The 16,593-nt window shown below is 44.4% G+C and overlaps 1 protein-coding gene across 2 annotated transcripts in view; it reads left to right on the forward strand.

The window, feature by feature from the left end:
• The window catches only part of ccdc186 (coiled-coil domain-containing protein 186), an 18,795-nt gene extending 6,783 nt beyond the window's left edge, over positions 1-12,012 (forward strand). For both annotated transcript variants that reach the window (XM_027024851.2, XM_027024852.2), the window contains exons 7-16: positions 440-544; positions 886-984; positions 1,977-2,063; positions 2,221-2,363; positions 3,064-3,319; positions 3,562-3,751; positions 4,874-4,954; positions 5,305-5,524; positions 8,744-8,963; positions 9,731-12,012. In XM_027024851.2, coding sequence (XP_026880652.2) covers positions 440-544; positions 886-984; positions 1,977-2,063; positions 2,221-2,363; positions 3,064-3,319; positions 3,562-3,751; positions 4,874-4,954; positions 5,305-5,524; positions 8,744-8,963; positions 9,731-9,814 — 1,485 coding nt within the window. In that variant the 3' untranslated portion in view covers positions 9,815-12,012. The remainder of the gene's footprint in view (positions 1-439; positions 545-885; positions 985-1,976; positions 2,064-2,220; positions 2,364-3,063; positions 3,320-3,561; positions 3,752-4,873; positions 4,955-5,304; positions 5,525-8,743; positions 8,964-9,730) is intronic.
• Positions 12,013-16,593: the final 4,581 nt, after the last annotated feature.

The raw sequence follows: 16,593 nt of genomic DNA on the forward strand, positions 1-16,593 counted from the left end.
GATCATATGATTTATTCATCCATCTTCCTTCAGTCCTGCCATTCAGTCTGAATCTGTGATTAACTAAATGGAGAGATAATGGATTAAAGCTGTGATAATGTGAAAAACATACCATTCATTTAGCATTAAATCATAGTAGTTTGTCAGTCAAAATGCATCAGTCATTCATGCATATCAGAGTTTTTGAGTGTTGTATTTGAGGTCTTTCTTCCTTTTTGCTTTTTGAATATTTAAAAAATAACTACGTTTATTTTTTATTAAAGGTTAATAATACAAGGTGAACATTAAATTGTTTTGTTTTTTTTTTTTCTTGGACACAGGCTATAGTCATTAAGAGATTTGTTTTAAAAACGACTTACCCATTTGGTTCCCATGTGTTTGCACTTGAATGTTTATACATTATGGCACTCTTCTGATCAGCCATCTCCTTCTAAAATAGGAAACAAAAGACAAGCTCAAGGAAACGGTAGCCAAGCTGACCCAGGCTAAAGAGGAGACGGAGCAGATCCGCAAGAATTGCCAAGACATGATTCGCACCTACCAGGTACTTCTGAATAGGCTGCATATTGAAAGAAGCATGTTAAATAAAATAGCGAGATGGAACCGTTGAGATTAGCAAATATCCACTAGAGGGCACTATCGCTTCTTGGGAAGCTTGAAAGCTCATCTTGATGCAGAGTTTTGGAATTGCTGAAATTGTGTACAATTATACTGAATTGTACTGTTTACTCACTCTCAAATTATTGCATACTTTTGTTGCAAGCATCTGTAAGAGAAATTGCACAATACATCTTGAACTGACAATGTGGTGCTTATCGTTGTTTTAGAGGAAATTAGTCTATTGCTCCATAATCATAATGTGAAATTATTTCTTTCTCTTTCTAGGAGTCTGAGGAAATTAAATCCAATGAACTGGATGCAAAGCTGCGGGAGACGAAGGGAGAGCTGGAGAAGAACAAGCAGGAACAGACAGACCAACAGGAGGTAGAACTCCCATCGCTGTACTCGCACCGACTTCACCCCAAACCCGACCTCTCGCCCACAACAACCCCTTCAGCAAGAACAGCTTTAAGCACCTCTTTAACAGCACAGGCATTTAGTGTTTTGCTGCAGCACGTGGATATCCTATAGAGTTTATTTTTAAATGTCCTAGATCTTGTTCTTTTTTTCTTTTTTTTCCCTTCCCATGCATGTTTGAATTTCGACACGCGTGTCCGTTGAGAGGCTGCCATGTTGGGACTTGTGCCAGTTCTCCCAGCTTCATATTGTGTGGTGTTTCACCACCTGCTTTTAAGTACCTGCATTGCTACATAAGCCCTTTTCAGTCAAACTAACCTGCTGAGTAATGAGCCTGAGCTTTACCAGCACGGAGCACGCTCACGGGGTCGAAGGCACTTGCACACCGTGCCACGTTTACGCATTTATAAAATGCCCTCTGCTCCGCTCACATTTAATTAACCCAAAAACATTATTCTCAGACAAACAAAATTCACACACCGCGTATGCATCCTTGTTGTGCTCAGTGAGGTCACTCTCGGTGAAGACCGGTACAACATTACCCAATCAGCTGCAAGCTGCTTTCAGTGAGTCGCGGAGTAGCATTCTGTGCTCTTTGGTTCAAAGTGCCTGCCTAGAATGGAGGTGAAGCTAACTAGCAGGATGTTTGGGTTATGGAGGACCTTTTCCCATAACTTTGTTACTGTGTCCATGTGAAGGAACCCAGTGCCGAAACCAAGCTACCAAGAGTCCATACAACACCCCTGTCTTTTTTGTTTGTTTTTTTTTGCTTGTGATCATTATTAGTATTCTTTGCATTTCATGAGCTTTATTAAAGCCGGTTAGTTTTGCCTGGAAGGCTTTCTCAGCCATCACACTGCTGATTGGGGTCGGGGGGATGAGCCCGGTGGGTAATGGGACGTGGAACACTGGAGAAGGCACGTTTCCATCTATCACGTGTCTTTTGTCATGACTGACAGATGCACCGAGCCAAGATTAAGGAGCTGGAAGATCTAAAGAGGAGCTTTAAAGAAGGCATGGATGAGCTTACCACTCTCCGAACCAAGGTGAGAGAAGAGAAAAAGGGTTTATTAACAATCTATATTTACTAAATGAATGCGATAGGAAATCAATGAGCAACCTTTTTATAACCTTTTTATGGCTGTAGAATTGTGGTTGTAGAATCACCTATTCTCCTATATCGCCTTTCCCCCCATACCCCAGGTGAAGTGTCTAGAAGATGAGAGGCCTCGGTGGGAGGACGAGCTGTGTAAATACAGAGAAATAATCAACAAGCAGAAGTCAGAGATCCAGAGCCAGCGTGAGAAGCTGGGGGCAGTTCAGAGTCTGGAGGAGCAGCTTCAGCAGTAAGGGGGTGGGGGGGTAACTCCTCTGACACATTTGTCATAGCAACTCCCACAGCCATGTTCCCGTTCCACTTCCACCCTGTCTCTCAAAGCTGTTGTAGCACTAGGGTCATCTCATCTGTTTGCAGGCACTCGGGTCCTGTGGTGTCCTGCAGTACAAGTGTGAGCCCTCATGCAGCGATGCTGTTAGCACCAGCGGGCCTGCCTGCTTTATAGGCCACGCTTTGTGTCACTTCAGCCTCTGTTCATTTGGCTGCGCATCAGTGAGAGTGATCCTAATGAACATGGCTGCGCATTAATAACGTAGTTACGTAGTTCACTGCCCTTGAGTCGTCTCTCCCCAGGGTTGGTGGGTCCCTGCTGGGGAAGAGATGTGCAGGGCGCACTCTGCTCCTACTGGGGCGTGATCACAGAACCTGTGCTCGCCTCTGGAGCTAACGCCTTTATTTATATCTCTGTGTGTGTATTTCTAAAATTGTTTATTTATAGCTGTGAACGATTTCACACTCGGCATGCACTCTTCACTAAGGTTTTTTAAATAAGTTTGTGAACTTTGACTTGGGAGAATAACTAATGTGCTCTCTGTTCTAACTAAACCAGACACCTGACTGAAGTGACTACTGAGGCTACCACTCAGTACACACCCACACAGACACACACCTTCTCTCACATGTATATGCTTGTGTGTGTTGACTGGCAGAACTGAGCAGGAGATGGCATCTCTGAAGGACGAGGTCGAGGGCCTGAACTCTCAGATCACCGACCTGCAGAGAGATGTGCAGGGCGGCCGCTTGCGGGAGGCTGAGCTCCTGGCCTTCACCGAGAGGCTGACGAGCAAGAACGCCCAGCTACAGTCGGAGAGCAACAGTCTCCAGGCCCAGCTGGACCGCCTGGCCTCCAGCTCCCGAGAGCTGCAGTGCCGGCTGGAGGAGAGCGAGAGAAGCCTCGCAGACATGGTGGGTCTGCGCCTGTACCCGCCGCGGCGCATGTTCCGCTACATTAGACACAGAAAGGGTTCTGTCTTACTTTAGATGTCCCTTTCCCATCTAAGACAGTAATGGAGGCGACATTGTGCATGCCATTAAAGCTGTTGTTTCCAATGGCATACATTTTTAAAACGCCACCCAATGTGCGTCATCGGTCGCAAACCAGATGCTCGTGTGTGTGTGTGTGTGTGTGTGTGTGTGTGTGTCTTCAGACTGCCAAGCTGAAGAGAGAGAAGCAGAACAGGCAGGAGGACGTGCAGGCTCTGCAGGCCGAGCGGGCAGCCCTGCAGGAAGAGGCGGCTCAGCTGGCGACACGCGTGGAGGAACTGAGAGACGACTTGGTCACGCAGAAGAGGAAGCAGGCGGCCAACATCAAGGACCTCACCAAGCAGCTCACGCAAGGTGAGGGGTGCAGCAGTCCTCCGGGACACGGCCACAATCACGGCATGATTTAATGCCGCTGTATTCGATTCTGCGGAAGGCCTGGGTCTCTTCCACTCCGTTGGCAGTATGTTTCCATAAGTGTGGTGTTATAGTATGTGTACCATTCACATACTAAACTGTCAGCTGCTTCAGCGCGTTAGTGGCTGTAAGACTTAATCCAGTCCAGCGATTTGATGTGATGGTTTCCTTCAATTTCTTTTCAAGTCATTGACATCTAAGACCATGTTTAATTTTCAGATTGTGGGCAGCATATTTAGGTTGCGGTGGGGGGGGGGGGTCTGTCGAAAGAGCCTAGTTGTTAACACTAGTGTGTTTCATAGTCTGAGAGCAGAGGATCTGCTCATTGAAACAAGAACTTGACAAAACTAAGGCATCTGCAGAACGCTCAGATGTTTATGCATTTCATGTCGCTCATCGGGGCTTCTGTATGTGGTGCTTCATTTGTTATTATAATGGAGCGTCAGCATCCCTCTCCCAGGGGTGCAGCTGATAATTATATGACCATATTGGAGCTCTCGGGGGTGGGGGTGGGGGGTAAGGCACCGGAACCGCGCAGCAGGAGCAAACGGATTGAGGTGCTCTCGCCTCGCCACGGCTGCAGGAGAATGCTGGGTTAGGCCATGGAGCCGTTTCACGCCGGCCTTGCTACGAAGGAGGAGGAAAAGAAGGAAGGTATTGAGAGGGGCGAGTGTCTGGAGACCTGCTCCTAAAGAGGAGGCGCAGAGCACGTGCAGATATTTTTAAGCGGCTCCATTTCTGCCCTTTCTCCCCGGGACGCCCGCTGATTTTTCTCAAGGCCCGGACCTTGAAAGTGAAGTGTTTTAATTGAATTGGTTTGATGTGTGGTGAGGAGGCGCCCCCTGGGTGCCAGCTTTATTCCCAGCCACAGACCCTTACCGGTGCCACGGAATAAGATTCTTAGCGGAGATGTGTCTCTAGCTTGGCGATCGATGCCGTTTTTGGGTTGAGGGTGGTGTTTTCAGCTGTTCGGACTTGAACGGACTGCAGAGGGACTAGTCGTGTGTGTGTGTGTGTGTGTGTGTGTGTGTGTGTGTGTGTGTGTGTGTGTGTGTCTGACAGCACGTAAGAAGCTGGAGCAGGTGGAGAACGGGGGCTGTGATCGGGAGGGCAGCAGCATGGGCAGTCGCTCCAGCTCTTCAGGTACAGCGCCTGCACCACCACCTCCCAACACCATCCCACAGCGCTCCCACTCAGCCTCAGCTGGCCTGCTCACAGCCAGCCAGCGCATAAGTTGCAAAATTCTCGTATTTGCAGAGGAGCTGTCTGTCTTTGAGTCTCTCCAGAATTTCTCTCCATCAGCCTGTATGTTCTTTCCATCTTACTCTAGAGGAAGCTTGGCCTTTTATTCTTGGTGTGAGTGACTGCTGTCTGTTCTGTGAGACTGTCATTCCCAGTATGATGTAATTTGTCTCTTGAGTGCATTGAGTGAGCTTTTGCTTCTTAACTGTCTCTGTGCGTTTGAAGGCACCCTGTCTCTGTCTCTCTCTCAGGCTCTCTGAACGCCCGAGGCAGCAGTACGGACGACCGCTCTCCGGAGAACCAGTCGGGTCCGTCCGTGGTGGTGGTGGACAGCTTCCCCGAGGTGGATAAGGCCGTGCTGGTGGAGCGCATCGTGCGCCTGCAGAAAGCACACGCCCGCAAGAACGAGAAAATCGAATTCTTGGAGGACCACATTAAGCAGCTGGTGGAGGAGATCAGGAAGAAGACAAAGTGAGTGAAAGATTGCAGGGCGGTGAAAAGAGGAGTTGCAGTAAAACTCAGTGGTGACTCTGATCGGGTCCTGTCACTGCTTTATGTGAAGCCTTTTAAAGCAGTCTTAGAAAGCAGAGGTGCCACACAGAGATCAGAGGCCCTCAGAGCTTTGGTTCTAGATGTTATGGACCATGCCGCATGGTGTTGCTTGCCTGCCTGTCGTATCTTGCCATGCTGACTCCCTCAGCCTGTGCTTCAGGGGCACTGAGGCAGGCTGAGGCTCACTTCTTCTTTCCTTTGTTTTTCCTTTTTCTTACATTACCTGTAACTAACCTTGATAACCGTGTGTGTGCGTGCGTGCGTGCGTGCGTGCGTGCGTGCGTGCACGCGCCTTGTGCAGTTGTTGGATAATGGTGGATATTCCTACTTGTCCGTTTTAGGGAAATGATGCATCACAGAGGTTCCTAAGGATGTCTAATTCATATTCATGCACCCAGCAAATGTAGAATTAGGCCACAGCTGTGTTGACACACAGAAATGGGAGAGACATTTGTTAGTCAGTGTCTGAGAAAAGTACTGTAATAAGTAGCAGAAATGGTTTTGTTCATTCAGCTTTTGGCTGAATTACTGATGGTCATTACTCCTGACTGATGCTGACTCTGTCATCAGTTCTAATCAAAGATGTACCTCATGCTGGACAAACATAATTTAGTCGCCTTTAATGATCTTTGCGCAAGCAAGCTTTCTCTGCTAAAATATCCACTTTTATAGCCATATCCAGAAATAACAAGAAGATATTTTGTGTTGTTTTTCTCTTTGTGGTTGCTCTGAAGTCAGGAGTAGAATGTCATACTAGTGTTACTCTGTGTCAGTATGGTTTACTTGAGTGAATTAATCAGAGGATTAAACTTCAGTTGATTTTGATAACATTTCCCAAATGACCAAGATGATGTGTCTTATTTGTCCAAAGAGAGAAAACTGAGTGGGTTGTAAGGATATTTTATCAAGGCCAGGACAGAAATGATGTTAGAACTAGGATCATGTTAGGTGTCGAATTTGCATATGCTTTCAATTGTTTAAATGGCTATGGTGTCTGCCTACATGGATGAATACATAGTACTGCATTATATCGGAGTGAAATTAAAGTGCGTTTTCCATACACGTATATTTCAATAGCTTCTATTAACTATATATAAAAGAATTAATATTAACTAAATATTAACTATATATAAAAGAATTAAATAATAAAACTGTATAATTGGTCACTTTTTCTTTGTGAGTATGTATACAGGGGTCAGATTAATTTTAAATCTTATTCTAATACTTTCCCTTTTGTTGTTGGTGGTTTAGTTGTAGTTTGTGGCTAATCAAGTTGTCACCTGAGGACATTTTTCTCCAGTGCTGAAAGTCGAGTTGACTGAGTATGATGAGTTTTTAAAACGGTAATAGAACTGACACATCAATCAGGCTACAACTGAAGCGTCTTGCCCTCCCTCCCCAAGTCCCAAGTTGCCTAAAAGCAAGCGTGTGTGCGTGCATGTGTGTGCGTATGCGTGCATGTGTGTGCGTATGCGTGGGTGTGTGCGGGTGGTTGTGGGTGTGTGCGGGTGGGCGGGTGCGTGTGGGTGTGGGGGCGGGTGCGGATGGGGGCGGGTGCGGGTGGGTGTGTGTGGGTGTGGGGGCGGGTGCGGGTGGGTGCGGGTGTGTGGGTGTGTTTGCGGGTGGGTGCGGGTGGGTGTGGGTGCGGGTGTGTGCGGGTGCGGGTAGGTGGGTGTGTGTGGGTGTGTTTCTGGCCAGCCTACTGTCATTGCTGCTGTCCTCGCTTTCTGTTCTTGCTACAGGAGAGAATCAGGCCATGCCATCCTGCCCTGACTGCAGCTTTATATAGTAACAGGCAGTCAAGTCATTTCAGGGCATGCTGCTATTGATGTGCTTCTGAACTAGTACTGGAAAGTAGCATTACCAGTTGTCACTAAAACTGTGGGGGTGAGAACCCCATTACTCTACACTTTAATTAGCTCCTCCCCAGAGAACATGGCCACCTTCTGCAGATTTTTGAACACATGTGCCTGTGGCCCTCCCCTTCGAATGCAAGTCACTAAATTGGAGGCAACATTTAATTTCTTTTCATTTTGTTCTGTTAAACACTACCGTGATGGACACTGGGTCCAAACCGGCCTAAGATAAGTTTAAGGTAAGCAGATCTGTTTTTGTGCCAGTGATTTCATCTGAATGTGTGTGATTATTTTTTTATGTGCTCTTCCATCCTGTTGTGTAATCTACGTGCTTCCTTGCTACCTGGTTTGAGTAGACTCTTGGTTAGACTCTTTCTGACTTACACAATGAAATCAACATGTTCAGAAATAACAACCCCCCCCCCAAAAAAAAAAATCTGTTTGCTTTAATGTGCAAAATTCAGACAGTTGCAAAATTAGACAACATGAGAAGTTCAAAAACTGGGAAGCCCCTTGTACATGTCTGCTCTGAGACAGAGACCTTTACAAGTATGACCTCCAATGTCTTTGTCTGGAGCCACGGTCTGAATAAAGCACAAAATTGAATTGGCCTTTTATGTGGGCCATGCGTCACCATGGTTAAAAAGGGTTTGGAATAGGAGAGATGGGCTAAAGAGAGTCTTAAAAATAAAGGGTTTGTGCCCCCGTCTTTAGCTTGTCGATAAGAGAGAACCATTTAGCTGTTCCTTTCCCAATTTCCTTTTCCACATATTTAGGCAACATAATGAGCAACAATAACAGCAGACAATAATGGTTTGAAATTGAAGTGCCCCTCTCTCCATTCTGTTTGAGCTGTGTCACTTTTAAATAAATTAGGCTTTAGTAACCTGAGTCTTGAGGCATAAATCAGATTTTGTCATTTTGGTAATATGTAGCCAAAAGATGCTACTTGTTGTTCTGGGGATTTCAGAGTCTGGTTCTGTCTAATAACCAGCACAAACACACATGCACAGTAGACTGTTAGGAATTGAATTTGGTCTGTACATTTACATGCATCGCATGCTGTCTTGGCTTCCTGATAACCACACTTGCACCCATAGCACTTCTTATAAAGGTCAGTTTCAAGATCAGGAGTTAATCATGAGAGTGGCTCTGGTTGAGCAGAAGCCAAAACTGAAAACATGGACGCGACTTTTGCAGAGAGTCGCTCTAGGTGAAAAGGGGAGGGGCCGTCCTAATCGAAAGGGAGTTGTGATATGTGCCGTCTGTGTCTGTCCTGCAGAATTATCCAGAGCTACGTGCTGAGAGAGGAGTCCGGGGCCCTCTCGTCTGAGGCATCGGATTTTAACAAAGCACACCTCAGTAAGAGGGGCGGCATCATGGCCTCGCTGTACACCTCGCATCCGGCCGACAGCGGCCTCACCCTCGACCTCTCGCTGGAGATCAACCGCAAGCTTCAGGCAGTACTGGAAGACACACTGCTGAAGAACATCACCCTGAAGGTGCCATGGCCAGCACGCCCCACACACACACACACACACACACACACACACACAGAGACAGCCCCCCCTACGTGCCACCTCAGCCGTCTCTCAGCTTACCCACTCGCTTCTCACATTCCCATTTAAGTTGAAGTATGTGATCATTTGCCTGTATATGGTTCTCTCAGGAGTTAGTACAGCACGACTTCCTCTGAGCTATATCTGATGGAATCGCTGCATTTATGTGGCTGGGTGTTGTGGTGATAACTATCAGAAACGAAGTGGTGATTGATGGCTGAGGCACGGCGGGTGTGTTCCCACGCTGGACAGGCTTACCAGGCCGCTGCGAACGGAACTCTCTCCACTAGACATGAAGCTGCCGTATAGAAAGAGTGCTGTGATCCACGTCATGGACACAGCCATGAGCTTTAAGGGAGTAGGGTTGGGATGCATCAGCAGAAAGATCTGGGAAATTGAGGGGGATTTTGAGGCAGGGGTACTCCAGTGAGAGGAAAGATATGTTTATATAATAGTAGAGAGATTCAAAATATTAAAAAATGATATTCAGACTGTCAGAACAAGGCCACAAGGAACCATACTTGCATCCCTACATCCAGACGTTGTTATCCTCGGATGAGCTCACGTGTGCGCGCACACACACTCTCTCCCCTCTCTCGCACCATCCTACTAGAGTTTTCTTTTTGGTGACTCTGGCTTGAGACTGTGGCTTGATGCTTGACTGGCGTAGGGAAGTATCAAAGCAGTGTGATGCATTTCCCCCTCCACAGGAAAATCTCCAGACGCTGGGCTCAGAGATTGAGAGACTCATTAAACAGCAGCGGCCCCACGAACACGTTGCCAGCAGAAAGTGACCGTAGTGCTCAAAGAGGAGTGGACTGTGTGGAGGAGGAGAAGAGCATGTGTCTGAGTGGACCGTGCGGCGGGGGAAGACGCTACAGAATACCGTTCGAGTTTACAGGAGTTCAGGTGCTCTAAAGGACCAATTATTTTGGCAAGCCCCTAGGCTGTCAGAGAACTAAGACATCTCACCAACACACACAGAAACACATACACGTAAGCATGCTCCCTACCTGCCAGAAAGAGACTGACCTCTCGGAGGACTCCGCTTGCCTCCATCTGCTTAGTGTCAGACCTTCCTCCTCTCTAGCTGACTGCCTCACACACACACATCCACAGCTCCACCAAGCTGCACACCTCACCTCTGCTCTCACGTGCTCACACACATGTCCAGCGTGAGCTGCTTTATGGAATGTAGCTGCTGCACCTGCCCCACATTTGCAGAGCAAGTCTCCAAAGCTCACGGCAAACTTGCACAATCTTAAACCCAATGACTTGAAAATGTCCAAAACCTTGAAGGTGAACGAATGAATGAATGGAATAATTAATGGTTGAGAGAATGGGCCTCCTGTTGTTGGTACCTTTCAATTTTTCCTTGAAGAAGTGAAAGTACTTGACCCTACTAATGGAGACCTATTGAACAAAAAGGGGATTCACTGGGTAATGGTACATTGTAGAGGAGGACTACTCCAAACCTGTTTCTCCTCATTATCTCACTGCATAGAGACCATGATGCATATGTGCCAATTACTGAATGTGTTGTGTAACGAGCAGCCTCTAATGCACACTCCCACGTGTTCTAGCCTGAGAGGGGACATTGTTCTCCAAAAGGTTCTCTTCCGCCTGTGGGCCATTTTCTCTCCACAACCTGTGTACAGCACTTAAGCAAGGAGTGTCATGCCAAAAAATACAGTGCCTCCACTTTGCCCATATTAAGCGTCTGATTACAGAATAATTCACATTAATCACAATATCTATATCTAAAATATCTGGATATGTCTAGGGTTGATCTTTAGTATCTGGTCATCATTTATTTATTCTAGTGAATGGTCTAAATTAAGTTCTTATTGGATACATTTTTTTCCCTTTGTCTTGCTAGAAGAGTTATTCAACATTGCTTTTGTTCTCTGTAGAAACTCAGTATTGATATTTTTTGCACACACACAAACACACAGTTTCCCTGTTTAAAAAAAAAAATTGGTGTCACAGTTTCTCGTTTAGCTGTGCTTAGAGATAAGTGGGAAAGTCCAATTCACTGAAGGAAACATTTAAATCTTGAGGGCATAAGTGCAATTATGTTTTCCTCCCCTCAGTATTTGGCATTACAAAACATGCCTGAGCTGTGATGATCACAGCGACTGTTCCTTAGTCCATATCAGAATCCTCTGGTAGGTTCCAGTCCCCATGCCTGTATTTTACAGGGCATGTTCTGAAGCCGTGGGGAGATGATAGCCTACACGTTCCTGCTCCGCCCTCTGAAGTGTTGGGAAAGAATTCCTCATCGCCTGCTACTCATTGGCTTCTTTCATTCATCTTTATTCTGCACATGCTTGCAGAAGCCAAAAGGATGAACGATCATGTGGGGCACAGAGTATGTACAGAAACCCACCTCACGGCTGATTGACAGCCTTTCCCCTGGTGTCATGCCCACCTAAACACAGGAATTACTGACCCGCATCCAGAAGCCACCAAGTGGGGTTAATACTACACTGCACCCTGAGCTCAGCCCAGGGCCAGGGCTGTGAGCTTCATAATGCAGAATCTGCAGCTTCCCCCTTCACACTCCGTCAGCCTGAACACGTCACTGACGTTCCCTGCAGATAAAGAAAATATTTATGCAATGTTGGGATAACATATTTGCATTGAACCCAGAACTCCAGGATTAACACTGTCAAATCTGTCAATACTTCTTCAGGGGCCATTTCTTAATTTATTAAATGTCCCTCAGAAATTCTCTTTTGAAGTATGAAATGACAAGCATTATGAAGAATGTTCGTGAGTGGTGAATTGTAACTGATCCAGAAGAAAAAAGAAAAAAATTGTTGCTGGTCTGTCTATGCTCTGTTTGATTGTGTAGTCAGTCAAACTGATTATAAATTTGTAGATACAATGTCATGTAAAATTATATATAATGTTTTTAAAGCTATGAATCTTGATTCCTTTGTGTACATATGGTGCATATGGGGAATTAAAGCTGGCTATGTCCACTGGATCTGCCTGAGACAGTTTTCATTTAAGTGAATTCACGCTTGGCATCGTGGTTACAAAATGTGCATGTCTGATGGTGTCAAGGCAAGTTAATTTACATAGCACATTTAATACACAAGGTAATTCAAGAAGCTTTACAAATAAAGTGCCAAAGACAGTTGCTTTAATAAAAAAAAAAAAATGAAGTCAAAATAAAACACAGTTTGAGTTGAAGTACATTAGGAATAAAGCTTGTAACTAAAGTAAGAGATTGGAGAGAAGAGATAAAAAGAACAGCACACACTAGTGTCCCTGAGAGCTAAAAAAACCTGCCTTAAACCAAACTGAAAACTAGACTAAATATGTAGGTTTTCAGTTTCAATTTAAAAATGCCCAACAAGGGCATCTAAGATTTTCTAACAGGTGGCTCCATCTAAGAGCAGCATTGAAGCTAAATGCTTCTCTGTTTAAGCTTTACCTTAAGCATGCTTGACTGACAACTTCCTAGTGAAGTCTGCTTGAATTATGACGTTTAGGCATACCAGACAGATATGGTGGCCGTAACAGTAGCTTTAACAGCATCTGTAATTGCTGTACCAGAGTGACTTGCGTATTCATCATTATGACAGCATGTTCCCTTTGGAATTGGACTGTGGTGATATTAGCACCTTGCTGGTATTAACACCCTAAGTGCTTCACTGCTCAACCGCATGAGCTATTCTGTTAGAAGCCTGGGCGTCAAGGTAAAGATTTCAAAACTGGGGTGATGTGTTCCATTCTTATAGTGAGAGCTCTAGCAATGTGTCTGGTTGGAGTGTGTAAATTTGAGCATAATATTTCAACCACCTGACAATTTCTTGCTGTGTGGTTAGATAATCAAAACGACCATTATCAGTAATGCCATGAGAAAACAAGAAATAATAATTATGTACATGTAAAAATTGTAGGCAATTTATTTTAATTGCTGTTTTATAACTACCTCTCATAACTATTAATCTCTCTATGTATAATTTTGTGTGTGTGTGTGAAGGGAGTCAGAATGGCAATGAACAGTGAAGTGCATGTTTTGTAGTACTTCACATCTATCTTCATATCTTCACTAGAGTTAAGACAGTCTCATTTTTATTTTTATTTAGCTGCTGGATATTTTGGCACATTCAGTTTGTAATATGTTCAAGGCACTGACAGAATGAGCCAATGGAACTATAGTCATTTGGCATATAAAGCCAAATAAAGCTTATTAATTGTGATCAGATATTCTGTAGCTTTTAGTATTTGGACAAAGGAAAACATATCAATTGAATAAAAGAAGCCCAGCAACTGAACTCTGGGGTACACCACAGATCATATGCGTCCTCCCAGATTCATATTTGCCCAGTCCTGCTAGCTCCTGCTACAAAGGTATGACCTAAACTAGAACTGTTCCTGAGAGCCCACCCTAGTTCTCACATCTGTCTAAGTGTTTTATGATCTATGGGGTCAAAGGCGTCACTGAGATCGAGCAGTAGTAGAGTTTATGTTTTTTCCAGAATCTATATTTAAACATGTTATTAAGAATCTTCTTAAGGGCCCTCTTGATTGTTGGTTTGATTTCCTAACTGAGAATTGGAGTAAAGGCCTGAGGCCTGATTATATTCCCTGGTGTCTGAATATATTGCAAATCCTTTATGCAAATCACAAGGTCCAGGGCAGACACATGTTCAGCTGTTCACTTCAGTGTCTTTATACCAGAAGCATTCAAATTGATCAGGATGAGTGGAATTAAAAATGTGGCTCTGGCATGCAGCTTCTACTGGATCTTCTAGGTCAAGCAGGATTGCACAAACCTGTTGGTTCTGTTAGTGTATAGCTGGTGCAGACAGATGTGCCATGACTAGAAGACTCAGCAAATGGCAGTATCATTGACGAGGTGCATTAACACGCATTATATTGTTTTGTGGGACCTTCACTAAGCAGTGTTCTCATTGTCAGAAGAAATATTACAAAGCATTAGGCAATCATCAAAAGAAGCACATCTGTGTGTACTGTGGTCTACTCCTTGCCCCTAGGTGTAGTAATAAGTCACATGCATGGTGTATGCCCTCACTGAATTTACACTGGTGGTGTGACCCTGTACAAGGACAGTAAAATGAGCAGGAGCAGTGCAGCTGTCACTCACCGCAGCTTTGATATGTGAACCGTAGAGTGATTGGTTGTTTTTCTTACAGTTGGCTCCTGCTAGCTGCTGGCCATGCACTTGGAACAGAAAGCTGTTATGTTGTCATACAGCCATGTAGTAGACCAGATGAGAAGATTGTGCTATATGGGTCTGGGTAGAAACTGGTGGCCTTCTGTCCTAGTTAGAAAAGGGTCAATGACATCAGAAGATCCGGGCAGCCCTTAGCACAGCTGAGATTTGAATCTGAGCACAGCTGAACGTGTGTATTGTTTAATGTTCCTTTGATTGCACCATGGTTTTTTGGGGGGGGTTTTTTGTTTGTTTTTTTGGGCTATGCAAGTTAGGTGTTTTCTCAGCAAAACTACAGAAGGACACTAAAGGCTTGGTGGTGGCTCATATTTAACTGCGAGTTAGGTGGTGTTTCCTGTACGCTAGTGGCCCACACTTATAATAGGTATAGGTCAATATATGTAGATAAAGAGTTCTCTACTACCTGGGGAACTCCTTGCATATACAGGAATATCTTTGGAAGAGCTGTTCCAATATAGATCACCAATGCAATGCGTTCCAAAGAGTCTCTCGATGATGTTGAAAAAACTCTTTTTAAAGACTAATTAAATGGAATCTTGTTTACCATGAAGAGCTTTTTTTTTTTTTAATACTACGTTTATAAATTTAATGTTTGCTATGTTAAAATTAATGTTTGTTAATTTTAGCATAGCAAACATTCAACGCACATACATAAAGGAGAAAAACAAAGAAACAAAACCACCCAGCTTACATACATAAATGTCTGTGCTGATTTTCAAAAGTGGTACAGTAATTTATATAAATGCTTTCGTTAGAATACTTGAGAGATCTGACCCAGTGTATACCAGAAAAGGTTCCCAACTATCATGGGAGACATTCGTTTTAGAATAGATGTGAAGTAATCTATAGTTCATTTAATACAAGAATAATATAACAAGTTAAAATAGCTGTGACAAATTGTTACTCTGAAGAGCTTTTCAGTGATGAGCAGCTCAACTGTAAAATCTGTTATACTTTGCATTTGCATTCAGTAGGCCTGGTTACGGGTAAGCTTTAGGTTGTTTGCTTTTCCTGAGCAAGATTACTGAACACAGGCTCTCTCGCTCTCAACTCTCTGACCTTTTTTTTTTTAAAAAAAAACAAAACAACAACAACAACAACCCCCCCCCCCCCCCCCCCCCCCCCCCCCACACACACACACACTCTCTTAGTGGCTAGTTACGCTGGCGTAGCAGAGAATAAAGGACAAAAGCATCTTTGAAATTCAACTCACCTGTGTGACATTTGGGTGGCTTCTTGAGATGGTGAAATATGCCATGTTTAAGAGAGCTTGTCTCAGCTGATGGTACTAGCGGGCCATTGCCTAAACCCAGCTGGTAGGCTATTTTTAGGTCTTCCGATAAGGCGCGCAGAAACTCATCAGCCTGGAGGACCTCCTGTGAATTCATAAGCCATGGTTAATGTCTCTCACCAGTGCCGTTATCTTGGCAGTAGCAATGTCACTCTCTCAGAGATAATTAAACCTTTGCATATTAGTATTATGTGTCTGCAGTTAATACGATCATATCAAAATACAACCTTTGTGGAAATCTTTGTCGCAAACAATTTTTAAAACACTCAGAACTATTCTGATATGCATATAGCAAGTGTAATATATAATGTATATTTGTATTAGATGTGTGCCCTAATACGAATGCCACCATAATAGGAGTGTGATTTGACTATCTGTTAATTTAGCTACAGTAATATTTCACTTTTGGCAACACAATATAAATACCGATTATATAAGATGAATCCACCCAGCATAGTGCATGTTTAGTTAAGGCTTCAACAGCACCCCATATAGACGCCAACATGTGGAAACGGTAAAGAAACAGTAAAGAATTTCCGTAAGTCAGCCAGACATGCAGGAGCATATACTGCGTGCCTTTGCGTCACCACCTCAGGAGGCAGCTAGCGACGTTCGGCTGCTGGGCGACATGAAGAGGAAAAGCAGAGAGCACTTTTATCTTTCCACAGCATTAATGGCACACACTGGCTGACCTTGTGTACAGACTGGTGCTGGTCCAGGCAAGGTGATTACAGTCATGTAATGGAAGGCATTTTTTTAACCTGGAAGTACTTCTCAATATTAATACACATACACAAACCCACAAAATAAAACCACGGCCGTAAGGCAGAAAATGTTTCCAAAGTAAAGTCTGCTTGTAATTTTGTCAAAACCAATTGCTGCCAAAGGGCCCCTTGCCTCAAGTTAGCGATGTTATAGGTCCCAGTTGTGGCAAAGGCGAAGAACATGTCTCGCAAGGATTTAATCTAAAGCATGTTGCATGTGTTTGAGCCATAAGCACCGACGTCCGTTAGGTCTCTGTGCTATCAGCCTGGGTCCAGGGTTCCTGCCAAATGAATGATTACTAA

The sequence above is a fragment of the Electrophorus electricus genome, chromosome 14, assembly GCF_013358815.1.
Source record: "Electrophorus electricus isolate fEleEle1 chromosome 14, fEleEle1.pri, whole genome shotgun sequence".
Taxonomy (NCBI): domain Eukaryota; kingdom Metazoa; phylum Chordata; class Actinopteri; order Gymnotiformes; family Gymnotidae; genus Electrophorus; species Electrophorus electricus.